Source organism: Oncorhynchus clarkii, chromosome 14 (genome assembly GCF_045791955.1).
Source record: "Oncorhynchus clarkii lewisi isolate Uvic-CL-2024 chromosome 14, UVic_Ocla_1.0, whole genome shotgun sequence".
Lineage (NCBI taxonomy): Eukaryota > Metazoa > Chordata > Actinopteri > Salmoniformes > Salmonidae > Oncorhynchus > Oncorhynchus clarkii.
This window is the reverse complement of record NC_092160.1, coordinates 3,572,254-3,587,738: the sequence shown is the minus strand read 5'-3', so window position 1 is coordinate 3,587,738 and position 15,485 is coordinate 3,572,254. Positions and strand designations below refer to the sequence as shown.

General features: G+C 42.5%; 1 protein-coding gene across 2 annotated transcripts in view; it reads left to right on the top strand.

Moving 5' to 3' along the window:
• The first annotated feature begins 437 nt into the window (after positions 1 to 437).
• The window catches only part of LOC139366141 (slit homolog 3 protein-like), a 221,573-nt gene continuing 206,525 nt past the window's right edge, over positions 438 to 15,485 (top strand). Inside the window, exon 1 of one of the 2 annotated variants that reach the window (XM_071103287.1) lies at positions 438 to 1,243. In XM_071103287.1, coding sequence (XP_070959388.1) covers positions 1,053 to 1,243 — 191 coding nt within the window. In that variant the 5' untranslated portion in view covers positions 438 to 1,052. The remainder of the gene's footprint in view (positions 1,244 to 15,485) is intronic. The other variant, XM_071103286.1, reaches the window with a different exon arrangement.

Below are 15,485 nucleotides of genomic sequence, written 5' to 3'. Positions count from 1 at the left end.
CATTCTAAATGCATCTGTCATTGTCATGTCCACTTCAATTTGAACAATACCCTGACACTAGAAACAATCAATCAAGATTCACAGTTTCTGGGCACAAATAGCCTAATTTATAATTGTGCACTAGGCTATCATACCACCACGCTAGGTAAAATAGAGGAAAATATAATTGCCTGATTCTAAACACATCAGTGTTTTAATGCCTAAATTCTGAACTTCTAAAATTCTTGAAGTTTTCCATGTAACTCATCAATTGCAAACTCATTGCGTGTAACTTATTCCAAAATGCCATGTACTTCTCTTTATTATTTCACTTACTGAATGTAAAGAGCAGATGAGGGCCATTAAAACAAAGTTAGACGAATAACTTATTTTCTGCTTTTAGTGACATCAGCGCAGTGCGAACCAGTAGGAATCTGAAGTGGAGAATTTGGGGGTTGGAAATAGGTATGAGTTTTCTCGCAGACTCCAGCCTACATGCGCTCTGCTGAAGTTTTGTGATTACGAGTTCTTGTTTCAAAAAGGCATCAATTGGAATGGGACTGTGTGATACTTTCTAGCTGCTGTTCCCGCAAGAACTGAGCCATTGTTATCACATCTGAAACGTTACTTTATGTACTTATTTTCTTTGGCAATTTTACTTTTTTAATTGAGAATTTGGAGACGTTCCGATTAAGATTTGTTTAGGTAAAATTGCACACGAATCCGGGTGAAGAGTGTCTTGAAATTGGATTGAGAGGATTTTTTCATTCTCTAATATTTCTAGTTTTGTATCAATGGTGAGGAAACAGCAGAACACGAGTGGGACTTTGAATGAGCCCAACACCGCATCGATTTTCTTTGGGAAGTTACTCAACTTTCAGAAGCTGATTTGATCTACTCATATTCTTAGCTTCTGGACCTTTCAGCCTTTAATTGAACTAGTTATTATTGCCTGTAATACGAAAGTTGAATCTACTTTTGGGGGATTCCTCCTTTTATATACATTTTTATTCAGTGTTTATTTATTTTTTTAGTTTTCAAGACTGTTGTTTTTGTTTGCCATCGTGGATACCATGCTACCGACTGTGCAGGAGAAGTGGACGGCGTATCACTGGGGGATATGGGTTCTGATGTGCGGATTGCTGTGCTCTGCCGCGGTGAATGGATGTCCTCACAAATGCAGTTGCTCTGGATCTCATGTGGATTGCCAGGGTCAAGGCTTCAGGACGGTGCCTAAAGGAATACCTAGGAACGCGGAGCGTTTGTAAGTAACCCGAAAAGCTTTCATCATTCCACTGCTCTTGTGTCCATTTCTATTTTCAGAGCCTAGGTGATTATGAGTGAGTGGTTAATGTACGAGTGGTTAATGTAGTCAGATGCAGAGCCTGTTGATTGTGGTTTCAAACAGTGATAGATACAGCTATGAAGATGCGCCACATCTGGCACCTGCCTTGCCTGCGTGCCCCGGTCGGCTGAAGCTGTATGATCTTGAGAGCGTAAGACATCGATTTCACTCAAAATGTTGACGAGTTTTCGGATTGAAATGTTTAGCTAATCTTTAGATGAGCATATACTCGTTTTGTAATGTCAATCTTAAAATAGAGACGACAATAAAACATGTTGTTAATTAGGGCGGTTGCCATTGTGTACATTTCGTTTTATTTATTTCAACAGAGCCTGTATGGAACCTGTATGAGTAACCAGGCACAGGTAGGCAATATGTCAAAGTTAGTAACATTGGGAACCAATTAGACCAGACTGGCTTAATGAAGACTGAAGGACTTCAAGGGCATACTGGAGAGAATGAGGTGCCCTTATCCCCTCAAAACACCCATACCCCTAGAACACAAAATAAACCAGTCAAATATGTGGATGAATACGTTTACCTCATATTTAAATAGGAAATATCTCATATCAGTTGTTGATAATAAACCCTCGTTACTTGATTATAACGGGGTAGAAAGTAAGAGTAACAGCTTCACTCAGAAATCAAAGCATCCTTTGCAACAAAGGAGTGAGTCACCTATATTATTGTCAAAATAAAAAATATGTGCCTAGGTTTGTCATTTCATGAAGTGTGTCATATGCAATGGCACTTTTAGGGAGTGCCAGCAGTTCAGGTCTGATCTGTGGCCATAGCCTACCCTGAAGCCTTTGCTCTCTTTCCTGTCCAGTCAGCCTCTGCCAAATTAACCAGGGGACAGCATGAAATAGCAACCCTATGGAGAAGTGGGTCCCGACATCCCTGAAAATGCAGTCTTTCCACCTCTGGTGATTCTAGGAGATGGGACCTATTATCTAGCATAACTAAGCAGCTTAGGGACCTGGGGGTTACAAAACATGTGAGGCACTGAAACAACAAAACACAATCATTTTTGCTTGGAAGTGGTATGAAAGCAAACAGTGTTCGCATTAGCCAGAGGCTAGTTGACCCCGTAAGACCTGTTGTGTTTGGGAGAGCAATCCCAAGACATTTTACACTGAGAAAATAAATTATAATACTAAGTGGGATTGGGGGGTCCCCTTTAAGGAAAAAGTTTATATATTTTCTTTATTTAGTTGCTGGTCAAGTTCTATGGGACGTTTGACTGCAGTTGCTGATAGGAGGCAGCAATGAGACATGTTCATATTTTGTTCACAGTTGTTTTGAGGAAGGATGTTTGAGTGCTAACGTAATAAAAGGAGGAAACCTGTCTGTTGAACATTCCTGCTTTCCAAAGGGGATTGCCAGCCTAGCTCCTATAGAATACCAAAGTAGAAGCCCAATCAATTTTGTTCTGTCATTACTCAGGACCACTTGAGATCTATCTCATTTGCATCTTGTTTGAGCAGAAGGATTGTGAGAGCTTAACGATGGTGGCCAAGGTGGAACAGGCGCTTCTACTCTGGGGTGCAATTCACACCCTGCTTGGTTTCCCAGAACACCCTGGAGTGTTGATTTAGCTCTAATGACTGAGCCCTTGCCCCATGCTGGGCAATGGGTACTATGACTTCACTGTTGGGATACTGCTCCTCCAATAACACTGCTTCCTTCACATAAATACATTAATATGATTCTTAACAGCTATTTTATTCTTTAAAATTGTGCTATTACTCTATTACTCACACCTCTTTCTTTCTTTCTTTTCACTCATTCTACTTGGCAAGCAAACACACACACACTCTCTCACTTGCCCTCTCACTTGCTCTTTTTCACTCTTTCTACCTCTCTCATTCATATTTTTTTGTAAAGAATGCCATCATCTCTACAGTGGAGTTTTTCACAGTTCCCCAGCTTTCCAACGACTTCACACTTTGCGAACAATGTGGAACTGTGTAGGCTGCTGGTGTGCTTGATTGAGTATGTACTGTATGCTGCTCCTGGCTCTTATCAAGCTGCTGGTGCTGGGACCATGATGGATGAACTACAGCCCAGCCGCACCCACAGTCCATCACCACTCAGGGTGGGAGAATGGGAGGCTGTCAGCTTAGAACGATGAGTATGCGGTTACCATCACTTCAACTATCCATCATCCCAATTACACTGCTAATCAACACCTCAAAGGGAGGATGAAATGATCCTAGACCATTTGTAGCCTACACTACAAAGTTACTAGATGCCTCTACATCCCAAATCCATTGCCTAGGTGGTGAACGAATTTAAGCTTAACTTGAGTTTGTCTTGTAGTGAGACTTTATAGGACATGCGTTCAGTGAGTGAATCTTCTAGAGTTGGTGTCTTGAGCATGAAACACACAGAGAATCTGAGTTCCGATGGACTGCCGATATGTACTTATCACCGTAGGAGGCCATTCCTTCTTTTGCTATAACAAAAGATGTACCTGCTGTGTACCGACCTGGTACAGACGAAAATGCCGTTTCTACTTGTAGAATCACAATGGACGGCAGTGGCTGAAAACTTGACTTTGAGCCAATCAGAGAGCATGAACCTCCACGTGGGGGAGCCGACAGGAGTGACAACAAAAAAGGAAAAATGAAGGCACTTTTCCCAGTGTAATCCACCCTTTTCATCAGAATTGTTCTTGCTAAAATAAGGTGCATAATACATTTTTTTCCTAGAGCAAGTCTTTACATATTTTACATCTAGCTAAGGAGATTTGTGCTGGAAGAATATATTTTTTGTTAGGTTTGATGTGCACTAGCTTATTAGTTAGTTAGTTAGCTAGCTAACGTTAGCTTGCTAACTGAGCAAGGCAATCGCACACACTTCATGCGAAACGAATAAAGTGGTAAGTGCAGCACAATGCACACAACACTAAATGATTTACCAAGCTAGCTTTTTGGCAACTGTAGCTAGTAACATTACAGTAAAATCACAATGGATTTGTTTCCACGAAGCAGCTGTCTGTAGCTGGCTGCCCAGAGTAAATGCAGTTTCTTTACCAAAGACTAACCCAAGATAGAACACTATACACGTCAGCTACCACAGCAAGTGAAATCACTGCAACACTTAACAAAGAGCTGCAGTCAGTTTCAGAATGAGTGGCAAGAAATAAGTTAGTCCTAAATATATATAAAAATAAACTATAAGCATTGTATTTGGGACAAACCATTCACTAAAACCCTAAACCTCAACTAAATCTTGTAATGGATAATGTGGTAATTGAGCAAGTTGACGAGACTAAACTGCTTGGAGTAACCCTGGATTGTACACTGTCATGGTCAAAAGATATTGATGCAACAGTAGCTAAGATGGGGAAAGGTCTGTCCATAATAAAGCTCTGCTCTGCCTTAACAATGCTATCAACAAGGCAGGTACTACAGGCCCTAGTTTTGTCACACCTGGACTAGTCGTGTGGTCAAAGAGGGACTTAGGAAAATTACAATTGGCCCAGAACAGGGCAGCTCGACTGGCCCTTAAATGTACACGGAGAGCTAACATTAATAATATGTCAATATCTCCTGGCTCAAAGTAGAGGAGAGATTGGCTTCATCACTACTTGTATTTCTGAGAATTATTAGCATGTTTAATGCACCAAGCTTTCTGTTTAAATTACTAGCACCCCTCTCAGACACCAGTGGCATAAAGTACTTAAGTAGAAATACTTTAAAGTACTACTTAAATCAAATCAAATTGTATTGGTCACATCCACATGGTTAGCAGATGTTAATGCGAAATGCTTGTGCTTCTAGTTCCGACTGTGCAGTAATATCTAACAAGTAATCTAACAATTTCACAACAACTACCTTATACACACACAAGTGTAAAGGAATGAATAAGAATATGTACATATAAGTACGATGGCCGTGCGGCATAGGCATGATGCAGTAGATGGTATAGAGTACAGTATATACATATGAGTTGAGTAATGTAGGGTATGTAAACATTGTATAAAGTGGCATTGTTTAAAGTGACTAGTGATACATGTATTACATCCAATTTTACCTTTTTAAAGTGGCTAGAGATTGAGTCAGTATATTGGCAGCAGCCACTCAATGTTAGGGATGGCTGTTTAACAGTCTGATGGCCTTGAGATAGAAGCTGTTTTTCAGTCTCTCGGTCCCAGCTTTGATGCACCTGTGCTGACCTCGCCTTCTGGATGATAGCAGGGTGAACAGGAAGTTGCTTGCATGGCTGCTGTCCTTGATGATCATTTTGGCCTTCCTGTGACATTGGGTGGTGTAGTTGTCCTGGAGGGCAGGTAGTTTGCCCCCGGTGATGCGTTGTGCAGACCTCACTACCCTCTGGAGAGCCTTACGGTTGTGGGCAGAGCAGTTGCCGTACCAGGCGGTGATACAGCCCGACAGGATGCTCTAGATGCTCTACATTTTAAAAACAATTCAATGGTGCCGTCTGCTTTGCTTAATGCCACCAGAGGTCTAGTCACAGTCCCCAAGTCCAGAACAGACAGTGGGAGGCACACAGTACTACATAGAGCCTTAACTATATAGAACTCCATTCCACGTCAAGTAACTCAGGCAATCAGTAAAATAAAATTGGAGGTGAGTGGAAATGCCAAACGGATGCATCAGATTCATACATCCAGTGAAACATATGGCTCATTGTTCTATCTGCCTCTTTACTTTACCTAGCTAGCACAACAGCTAGCTAGCGAATCATGCTAACAATTTAGGTAACGTTAGCAAGCTAGCTAAACATGTGTCTATGGGCTGTATGCGATTATGGAGAGTGAATTAAACTCTTTCTTTGACAGCTAGTTATCTAGCTGTGGCCATCTGGCTAGTATCAACAAGAACTTTCTACAACAATAGCAACATTAATGCAGCTAGCTAGCTAAGGTTGACTAGATCATAAAGCAACTCACACGGACATGCATTGCCACCTTCTGGTCTGGAGTATTTTAACAAGGCTGAGTGGCTGACGACTTCAAGGTCTTTGCTGTTTGAACACAAAAAAAGATTGACTGCAGACTCTCTGTTCAGGTGCTGAGTACTGTCGGAAGGCAAGCGTTTGACAATCCTACTGGTGTGTCTAAGGTATTAGTTGAACTGTCTGATAATGAGTTGAAGTTGCCAGGCAGCCAGCAGCTGGTACTGCCAGCAGGCTCAGCTAGCGTTAGCCTACTGGGAAATATCAGCCGTCCACCTTATAAAAAAATCACCCGGCATGGAAAATATTTGGAGATGCTTTATTTCAGCCAGCACTTAAAAGGCCAGAACTGGCAGAGAGAAGGAGCAAACTTTTTGCAGATTGTTGAGAAAGTGGTCCAAGTCACGAATGATGTCCTTGAATAGGTAAGTCCAAAATGTAGGGACACAGAAGTCCATAACTCGTCCAAGTGTGTGTCATGCTTTAATGCAAGACTGGATTGGATCATCTGTAAGAGTCTGTGAGCCTGGGGGCCATTTTAGGTTAACAAGGCCCGTCTTTTGTTGTTGGGGTTCTGTCACCAAAGCAACACATCAAGGCCATTTGCTTTGTCCCCTCAGACCATCATTTATATTCTCAGTTCTCGCTAAACTTAGCTGCATGTGAAACAGTGTTTATCCCAATCTAAGAAATATGGATAACTCTCTGCATGTTTCGGTGTCTTTGTCACTGTGATGTAAGCTGCGTAAGGGCCCCAAACACTACGTTGCAGCTAGCAACCCTGTAAACAATGTATGGAGCCAGGAATCACTGCATGCTCTCTGTGCTGTGCTGTGAGTTGATCAGAATGTGACTGTATGTGGCGTCTAGATCTGGGGGTAATGTTCGCAAAGAGAGGCAGGATGTCCAGGCAGTGACATGTGAAGTTTCTGTTTAATGGTGTTTGAACAACCCTCTCCATAGCGCTATACTGGAGCTCTGGGGGTCTGGTTAAACTGCTCGCCTTACTCCTTACTTTGACAGCGTTCACGAGAGAATCTTGTGATTTATTTGTGTGTTTTATCACTGTCCCCGCTTGTTTAAATCTCTGGCAGTGTACCTCATTTTTTTCCTCTGTTTGTGTGTTGGCTGCTTTCTTCTCTTCCTCCTTGGCTTCTTCCATCTTCCTTGGTTTACATATGCTGTGTGTCTCCTGCACCTCAAGCCCTGGGCTGCTCCGGCGTCTGTCAGATCGACTTTCACACAGAAGCGCTAAAAGTGGCCCTGTCACCTCTGAAGTCCGCCGTACAGATGTAATCTAAGGAGTCATGTACTGTACAAACTGCAAAGACTGACTCAGGTATGCTGGGATGTTCGAGCTGCCTGCCTGCCTGTCAGGCCTTGAAAATAAACGATTGTGAAAGTAAACAGTGGCAATGAGAAAAAAATATAAATCATTTTTGTCGGCTGTGCATAGTCTGAAGTGGGTGTCCTTCAGCTGGGAACTCATCCAGGCAGTGCGATAAAGAAAATATTTAGAAAACAAAAGTCCCAGTGAAATGTAACCTATCCCGCTAACGCTGCCTCATAAACAATGGAAAATGGCACAGATTGTTGCTGTCATCTTCTTTGGTCATCTTTGTTCACCGAGCGAATAGCGTTAACATTCCATGGCTGAGTCATCGTCAGGCCAGTGATGAAGTGGTGTCTGTTATTTTTGTAAATACAGAGCAGTTCTTCGTCTGAAATGTGATGTGGCATATGTTAGGATTAGGAAGTACTAGGTGAGCATGACCGCTAGGTTACAGTGAGCTCCAAAAGTATTGAGAGTGTGACATTTTTTTGTTGTTGTTTTGGCTCTGTACTCCAGCACTTTGGATTTGAAATGATACAATGGGGTTAAAGTGCATACCGTCAGCTTTAATTTGAGGGTATTTTCATCCATATCGGTCGGGTGAACCGTTTAGAAATTACAGCTCTTTTTGTACCCCCCCCCCCCTTATTTTAAGACAACTGAACTTGTTTATTAAAAGTTTAGTGTTTGGTCCCATATTCTTAGCATGCAATGACTACATCAAGCTTGTGGCTCTACAAACTTGTTGGATGCATTTGTTGTTTGTTTTGGTTGTGTTTCAGATTATTTTGTGCCCAATAGAAATTGTAAATAATGTATTGTGACATTTTGGAGTCAATTTTATTGTTAATAAGAATATAATATATTTCTAAACACTTCTATTAATTTGGATGTTACCATGATTACGGATAGTCCTGAATGAATCGTGAATAATGATGAGTGAGAAAGTTACAGAAGCACAAATATCCTGCCCCCAAATATCCCCTATTGAAATTTTGTCTTGGGGGTACGATATTTGTGCGTCCATCTTTCTCACTCATCATTATTCACAATTCATTCAGTACTATCCGTAATCATGATAGCATCCACATTAATGTAAAAGTGTTTGGAAACGTATTCTAAAATGGGGGGGGGGGGGGGGGGACTATGCACAAAAAGTCCTGTAATTTTTAAACGGTTCACCCAATATGGATGAAAATATCCTCAAATGAAAGCTGACTTTAACCTCATAGTCATTGTATCATTTTAAATCCATAGTGCTGGAGTACAGAGCCAAAACAAAATCTCTTTTTTTTTTTACAGTACCAATACTTTCAGAGCTCACTGTATATCTCCTTTTCCGTCTTTGTGTGTGTGTGACTCCTCCCTGAATGTATTGAGAGTGGTATTATTTATTATCATTACATGTAGCTAGCTACCTGTAGTTTAAAGATGTCTGCCAGGCTCAAGTGATCCATGAACTATGCCTATACACACGCTATTAGGGTGACCATGTCAGTTTTCCTATTTTGTTGCCTTACAACCTGGAATTAAACTTGATTTTTGGGGGGTTTGTATCATTTGATTTACACAACATCCCTACAACTTTGAAGATGCAAAATATTTTTTATTGTGAAACAAACAAGAAATAGGACAAAAAAACAGAAAACTTGAGCGTGCATAGCTATTCACCCCCCCAAAGTCAATACTTTGTAGAGCCACCTTTGGTAGCAATTACAGCTGCAATTTTCTTGGGGTATGTCTCTATAAACTTGGCACACCTAGCCTCAAGGCATAACTGCTACAGCTCCTTCAAGTTGGATGGGTTCCGCTGGTGTACAGCAATCTTTAAGCCATACCATAGATTCTCAATTGGATTGAGGTCTAGGCTTTGACTAGGCTATTCCAAAACATTTAAACGTTTCCTTTTAAACCACTCGAGTGTTGCTTTAGCAGTATGCTTAGGGTCATTGTCCTGCTGGAAGGTGAACCTCCGACCCAGTCTTAAATCTCTGGAAGACTGAAACAGGTTTCCCTCAATAATTTCCCTATATTTAGCGCCATCCATCATTCCTTAAATTCTGAGCAGTTTCCCAGTCCCTGCTGATGTAAATGATGCTACCACCACCATGCTTCACTGTGGGGATTGTATTCTCGGGGAGATGAGAGGTGTTGAATTTGCGCCAGACATAGTGTTTTCCTTGATGGCCAAAAAGCTACATTTTAGTCTCATCTGACCAGAATACCTTCTTCCATATGTTTGGGAGTCTCCCACATGCCTTTTGGCGAACACCAAACGTGTTTGCACATTTTTTTTCTTTAAGCAATGGCTTTTTTCTGGCCTTTCTTCCATAAAGCCCAGCTCTGTGGAGTGTACGGCTTAAAGTGGTCCTATGGACAGATGCTCCAATCTCCACTGTGGAGCTTTGCAGCTCCTTCAGGGTTATCTTTGGTCTCTTTGTTGCCTCTCTGATTAATGACCTCCTTGGCAGGTTTGGAGAGCTCCTTGGTCTTCATGGTGCCACTTGCTTGGTGGTGCCCCTTGCTTAGTGGTGTTGCAGACTCTGGGGCCTTTCAGAACAGGTGTATGTATATATACTGAGATCATGTGACAGATCATGTGACACTTAGATTGCACACAGGTGGACTGTTTTTAACTAATTATGTGACTTCTGACGGTAATTGGTTGCACCAGATCTTATTTCGGGGCTTCATAGCAAAGGGTGTGAATAGATATGCACCCACCACTTTTCAGTTTTACATTTAAAAAATATATATTTAAAAAAAAAAATGTTAATTTCACTTCATCAATTTGGACTATTTTGTGTCTGTCCATTACCTGAAATCCAAATAAAAATCAATTTAAATGACAGGTTATTATGCAATGAAAAACGCCAAGGGGGGTGAATTATTTTGCAAGGCACTGAATGTGTTGCATCCAGACCCTTGTGGAGGAGATGAAAGGAAGGCAGAAAGAGAATATTTGATTCCTCAGACTCGTGATTGAGTTACAAACCTCCCTATTTGATCTGTCACAAGTGGAAATGAAGTGTCTTTCCAACAGGAAAACACACAGGACTGGGAAGAGGGAAGAGCTTGAATGTGCTGGAAAAAAAGGGAGGACTGCGGTAGGAGGGGAAGGAGGGAGCAATGGGCCACGTTCCACCCTGGAAACCACCAATATCCCGATAAGAGCCTTAGAAAAGCATTGCATCAGCTGCAGTAAAGTCTCAAATGTCTTTTCATTTGTGTGTGATCTGGAAATATTTGTGATGGTAGCCATCATTCAATGGCCTGTGCAGATCTGTGTAGTTACATAAATCAGTGAACATTCCAACGAGAACATGATAACTTTAAAATGTCTGCTATGTTAATTGCAGATCTCACATTACTTGTAAACTGTTCCGTGTAATATGGTCATGTAAGTGCTTGAGGAAGGAATGTTCTCATCAGTTCTGTCCACATTCGTCCTAATACAACGTAAAGGAAAGACATTATAATGTTCTATCAAATGAAATGGCAGCTTACATAAACACATTGCATTCAGAAAGTATTCAGACCCCTTCACTTTTTCCACATTTGGAAATGTGTAACACGTTATGTTACAGCCTTATTCAAAAATGTATTAAATTCATATTTTTTTCTCGTCCGTTTACACAAAATACCACATAATGACAAAGCAAAAACAGGTTTTTATATATTTTTTGCAAATGTATAAAGAAGCAAAAACAAAATATCTTATTTACATAAGTATTCAAACCGTTTGCAAGAGCCTCAAAATTGAGCTCAGGTGCATCCTGTTTCCATTGATCATCCTGGTGATGTTTCTACAACTTGAGGTCACATAGTTGACAATACATGTCAGAGCAAAACCAAGCCATGAGGTCGAAGGAATTTTCCATAGAGATCCGAGACAGGATTGTGTCGAGGCACAGATCTGGGGAAAGGTCCCAAAAAATGTCTGTAGCTTTGAAGGTCTGCAAAAACACAGTGGCCTCCATCATTCTTAAATGGAAGAAGTTTGGAACCACCAAGACTCTTCCTAGAGCTAGCCAAACTGAGCAATCGGGGGAGAAGGGCCTTGGTCAGGGAGGTGACCAAGAACCCAATGTCCACTCTGAGAGAGCTCCAGAATTCCTCTGTGGAGATGGGAGAACCTTCCAGAAAGACAACCATCTCTGCAGCACTCCACCAATAAGGCCTTTATGGTAGAGTGGCCAAACGGAAGCCACTTTTCAGTAAAAGGCACGTGATTGCCCGCTTGGAGTTTGCCAAAAAGCACCTAAAGGTCTCTCAGGCCATGAGAAAGAAGATTCGTTACGGTGAAGCATGGTGGTGGCAAGATGAACAGAGCATAGTACAGAGAGATTCTTGAGGAAAAACCTGCTCCAGAGAACTCAGGACCTCAGACTGGGGTGAAGGTTCACCTTCCAACAGGACAATGACCTTTCCACTAGATGTTGGAACATTACTGCGGGGACTTGCTTCCATTCAGCCACAAGAGCATTAGCGAGGTCAAGCACTGATGTTGGGCGATTAGGCCTGGCTCGCAGTTGGCCTTCCAATTCATCCCAAAGGTGTTCGATAGGTTTAAGGTCTGGGCTCTACGCAGGCCAGTGAAGTTCTTTCACACCGATCTCGACAAACCATTTGTGTATGGACCTTGCTTTGTGCACGGAGGCATTGTCATGCTGAAACAGGATAGGGCCTTCCCCAAACTGTTGCCTCAAGTTGGAAGCACAGAATTGTCTAGAATGTCATTGTATGTTGTAGCGTTAAGATTTCTTTCACTTGAAATAAGGGGCCTGGCCCGAACCACGAAAAACAGCTCCGTTATTTCTCCCCCACCAAACTTTACAGTTGACACTTCACTCAGGCAGGTAGCGTTCTCCTGGTATCTGCCAAACCCAGATGTGTCAGTCAGCCAGATGTTGAAGCATGTTTCATCACTCCAGAGAACGCGTTTCCACTGAAACCCTTTTCATGAAGCTCCCGACTAAGAGTTCTTGTGCTGACGTTGCTTCCAGAGGCAGTTTGGAACTCAGTAGTTAGTGTTGCAACCAAGGACAGATGATTTTTACCCGCTAGCAGCAGTGGGCAATTCCAGTCCCCGAGGGCCGGATTGGTGTCAAAATTTTGCCTAAGCCCCAGCTAACACACCAGATTCCAATAATCGCCTAATCATGATCTTCAGTTTAGAATGCAATTTGATTAATCAGCTGTGTTTGTTATGGATGGAGAAAAAGTGTCACTTCATGGCTGAGCCGTTGTTGCTCCTAGACGTTTCCACTTCACAATAACAGCACTTACTGTTGACTGGGGCAGCTCTAGCAGAGTAGAAATTTGACGAACTGTTGGAAAGGTGACATCCTACTGTATGACGATGCTACGTTGAAGGTCACTGAGCCCTTCAGTAAGGCCATTCTACTGCCAATGTCTATGGAGATTGCATGTCTGTGTGCTCAATTTTATACACCTTTCGGGCTGAAACGGCCGAATCCACTAATTTGAAGGCGTGTTCACATACTTTTGTATATATAGTGTAGTTCTGAGCATGAGAGGAGTAACTCAATGAAGATTCCGAACATGGTTTAGAGGCTTTGAGAAGGAAGTGGAGCATACCTGCTGTGGCCTGGTCTTCCATCTGCTGTGGAAGACCAGGCGACTTCAGCTTCAAGGAAAATAACAGGAGATTACAGCAGGAAGCACATTGTGAAGCAAAGTGTTAGATGGAGAAAAGAGAGATCGTTTATGTGTTTTTGTAAAAATTCTTCTCCCATGGATTTGAAGGGGCTTTGGGGGCCTTTTCGTTACGTGTCACCCGATATGTCATTTGTGCAACATAATGTTCCTGGGCCAAAATAAATGTATTTTCTTGTCCGGTCGGTCGATGCATCAATAAAGTGCTCTTGTAAGTGATTTCGCCCGAGGTAAAGTAAAACACTCTGTCAGCTTCTGTGCCAGACTAGTTGGTTCAGTGGTTTAAAGGCCTTGAGTGGGTGGGGTGGCCTGGGGGTGGGCATTGTGAGGCCCTGAACACCTGCTGTTTGGATTGCCACCTTATCCCTCACACAAATGAAAACATACAATGGGCAGCAGGGTGCACAAAAGCCGCTTGTCGATTGCTGACCCCTACCAGATCACAGCGTTCTAAAAGCCTGTTTAATTGACTTCTTTGAGTAGCGATGCCTGATTATATTCCCTGGTGAAACATGTTTTCCACGATGTAACAGTTACTGGGAACAGTGAAGGATAGAGATAAGAGAGGAGAGATTGTAGTGCGAGGGAGGAAGAACGCTGGGTTAGAGAAGGGGAGCGAGATAGTGTTGTGTGGGACCGAGAGGCAGGGAGAGAAGGGGGGAGTGAGGGACAGAGAGTTGAGGGTCAGAATGAGAAGTTGAAAGAGTTAGAGTAAGGGACAGGAGGGCGATAGAAAAAGTAGCGAGAGTGAGAGATGGAACAGACAGCGAGTGAGAGAGTGTGAGAGAGAGCAGAGAGAGGGGGAGAGAGGAGAGCAGAGAGAGGGTGAGAGAGTAGAGCAGAGAGAGGTTGAGGGAAGAGCAGGGAGAGTGTGAGAGAGAAGAGCAGAGAGAGTGTGAGAGAGAAGAGCAGAGGGTGAGAGAGGAGAGCAGAGAGAGGGTGAGCGAAGAGCAGGGAGAGTGTGAGAGAGAAGAGCAGAGAGCGAGCAGAGAGAGGGTGAGAGAGAAGAGCAGAGGGTGAGAGTGAGGAATGGGAATGGGAGGGTGACTTCACCAGCAGTCAGGCCCCTGTCCTCTCTAAGGCCACAATATGGCTCCCATTAGAGCTCTTTATGTGCAGAGCTGGGGAAGTCTTTTGAAATCCAATATGCCTTTAAATCAGATTTATAAATGTTTATTTATATTATGAGAAACATACACTGAGCCCCACGTCAGGAGAACCGTGTGTGTGTGTGTGTGTGTGCGTGTGCGTGTGCGTGTTAGCGATGGGGTAGAAGAGCGAAACAGTTACATATCGCAATATTCTTTTTGGAAAATATATCGATATTTGACTTCAAATATTGATTTAGAAAATGTTTTAAATAGTACTGTAGGTAGCGTTACCTAGCGCTAGTCAGGTGTACCTGCGGCAAAACACTTTGTAATCGTATAGCTTGTTCTCCATCTTCTTTTTAAGTAGTGAGCCAACATATTTCCCTGACTGATCAAAACTCATTTCCTCACGCTCTCTCTTGTCTCTCTGCAGTAGACATATAGTGAGCAATATGTTTGGAACATCAAATCACAATAAAATCGCAGTATGAATTCGCAATACATATAGAATTGTGAGAATCGCGAGAATCGCAGCACATATCGTATCGGCATCTAAGTATCGTGATAATATCGTATTGTGAGGTTCCTGGCCATTTCCAGCCCTAGTGTGTGCGTGTGAGAGTGTGTGTGTGTGTGTGTGTGTCTGTGTGTGCTTACGTGTGCTCATGCAAGAGTGTGTGTAAGGGTGTGTGTGTATTTAATGTGTGTGTTTTTCTTCCCTAATTCTTCCTTTGTGTCGTACATTCTGAGAAGTAGTTCAATCGGAGTAACAGTCTGCAAGCAAGATAAGCTTTTGGCTCCAGAGAGAAAAATGTATCAAATCAGAAGTAACATCAATGTATATTTGTTCGAGGCCTTTGTCATTCTCCAGTCTTGTCCTACATTCATGCTGTCAGTACGGACTGTATACAATACACACTGACATCGTTACAGGCAGGCCTATGATCCCCACACAATGGTATGTGGATTTCCATGAGTGAGCAAACACACACGCACACACGCACACACACACACACACACACACACACACGCACACACACACACACACACACACACACACACACACACACACACACACACACACACACACACACACACACACACACACACACACACACACACACAGGTGAGC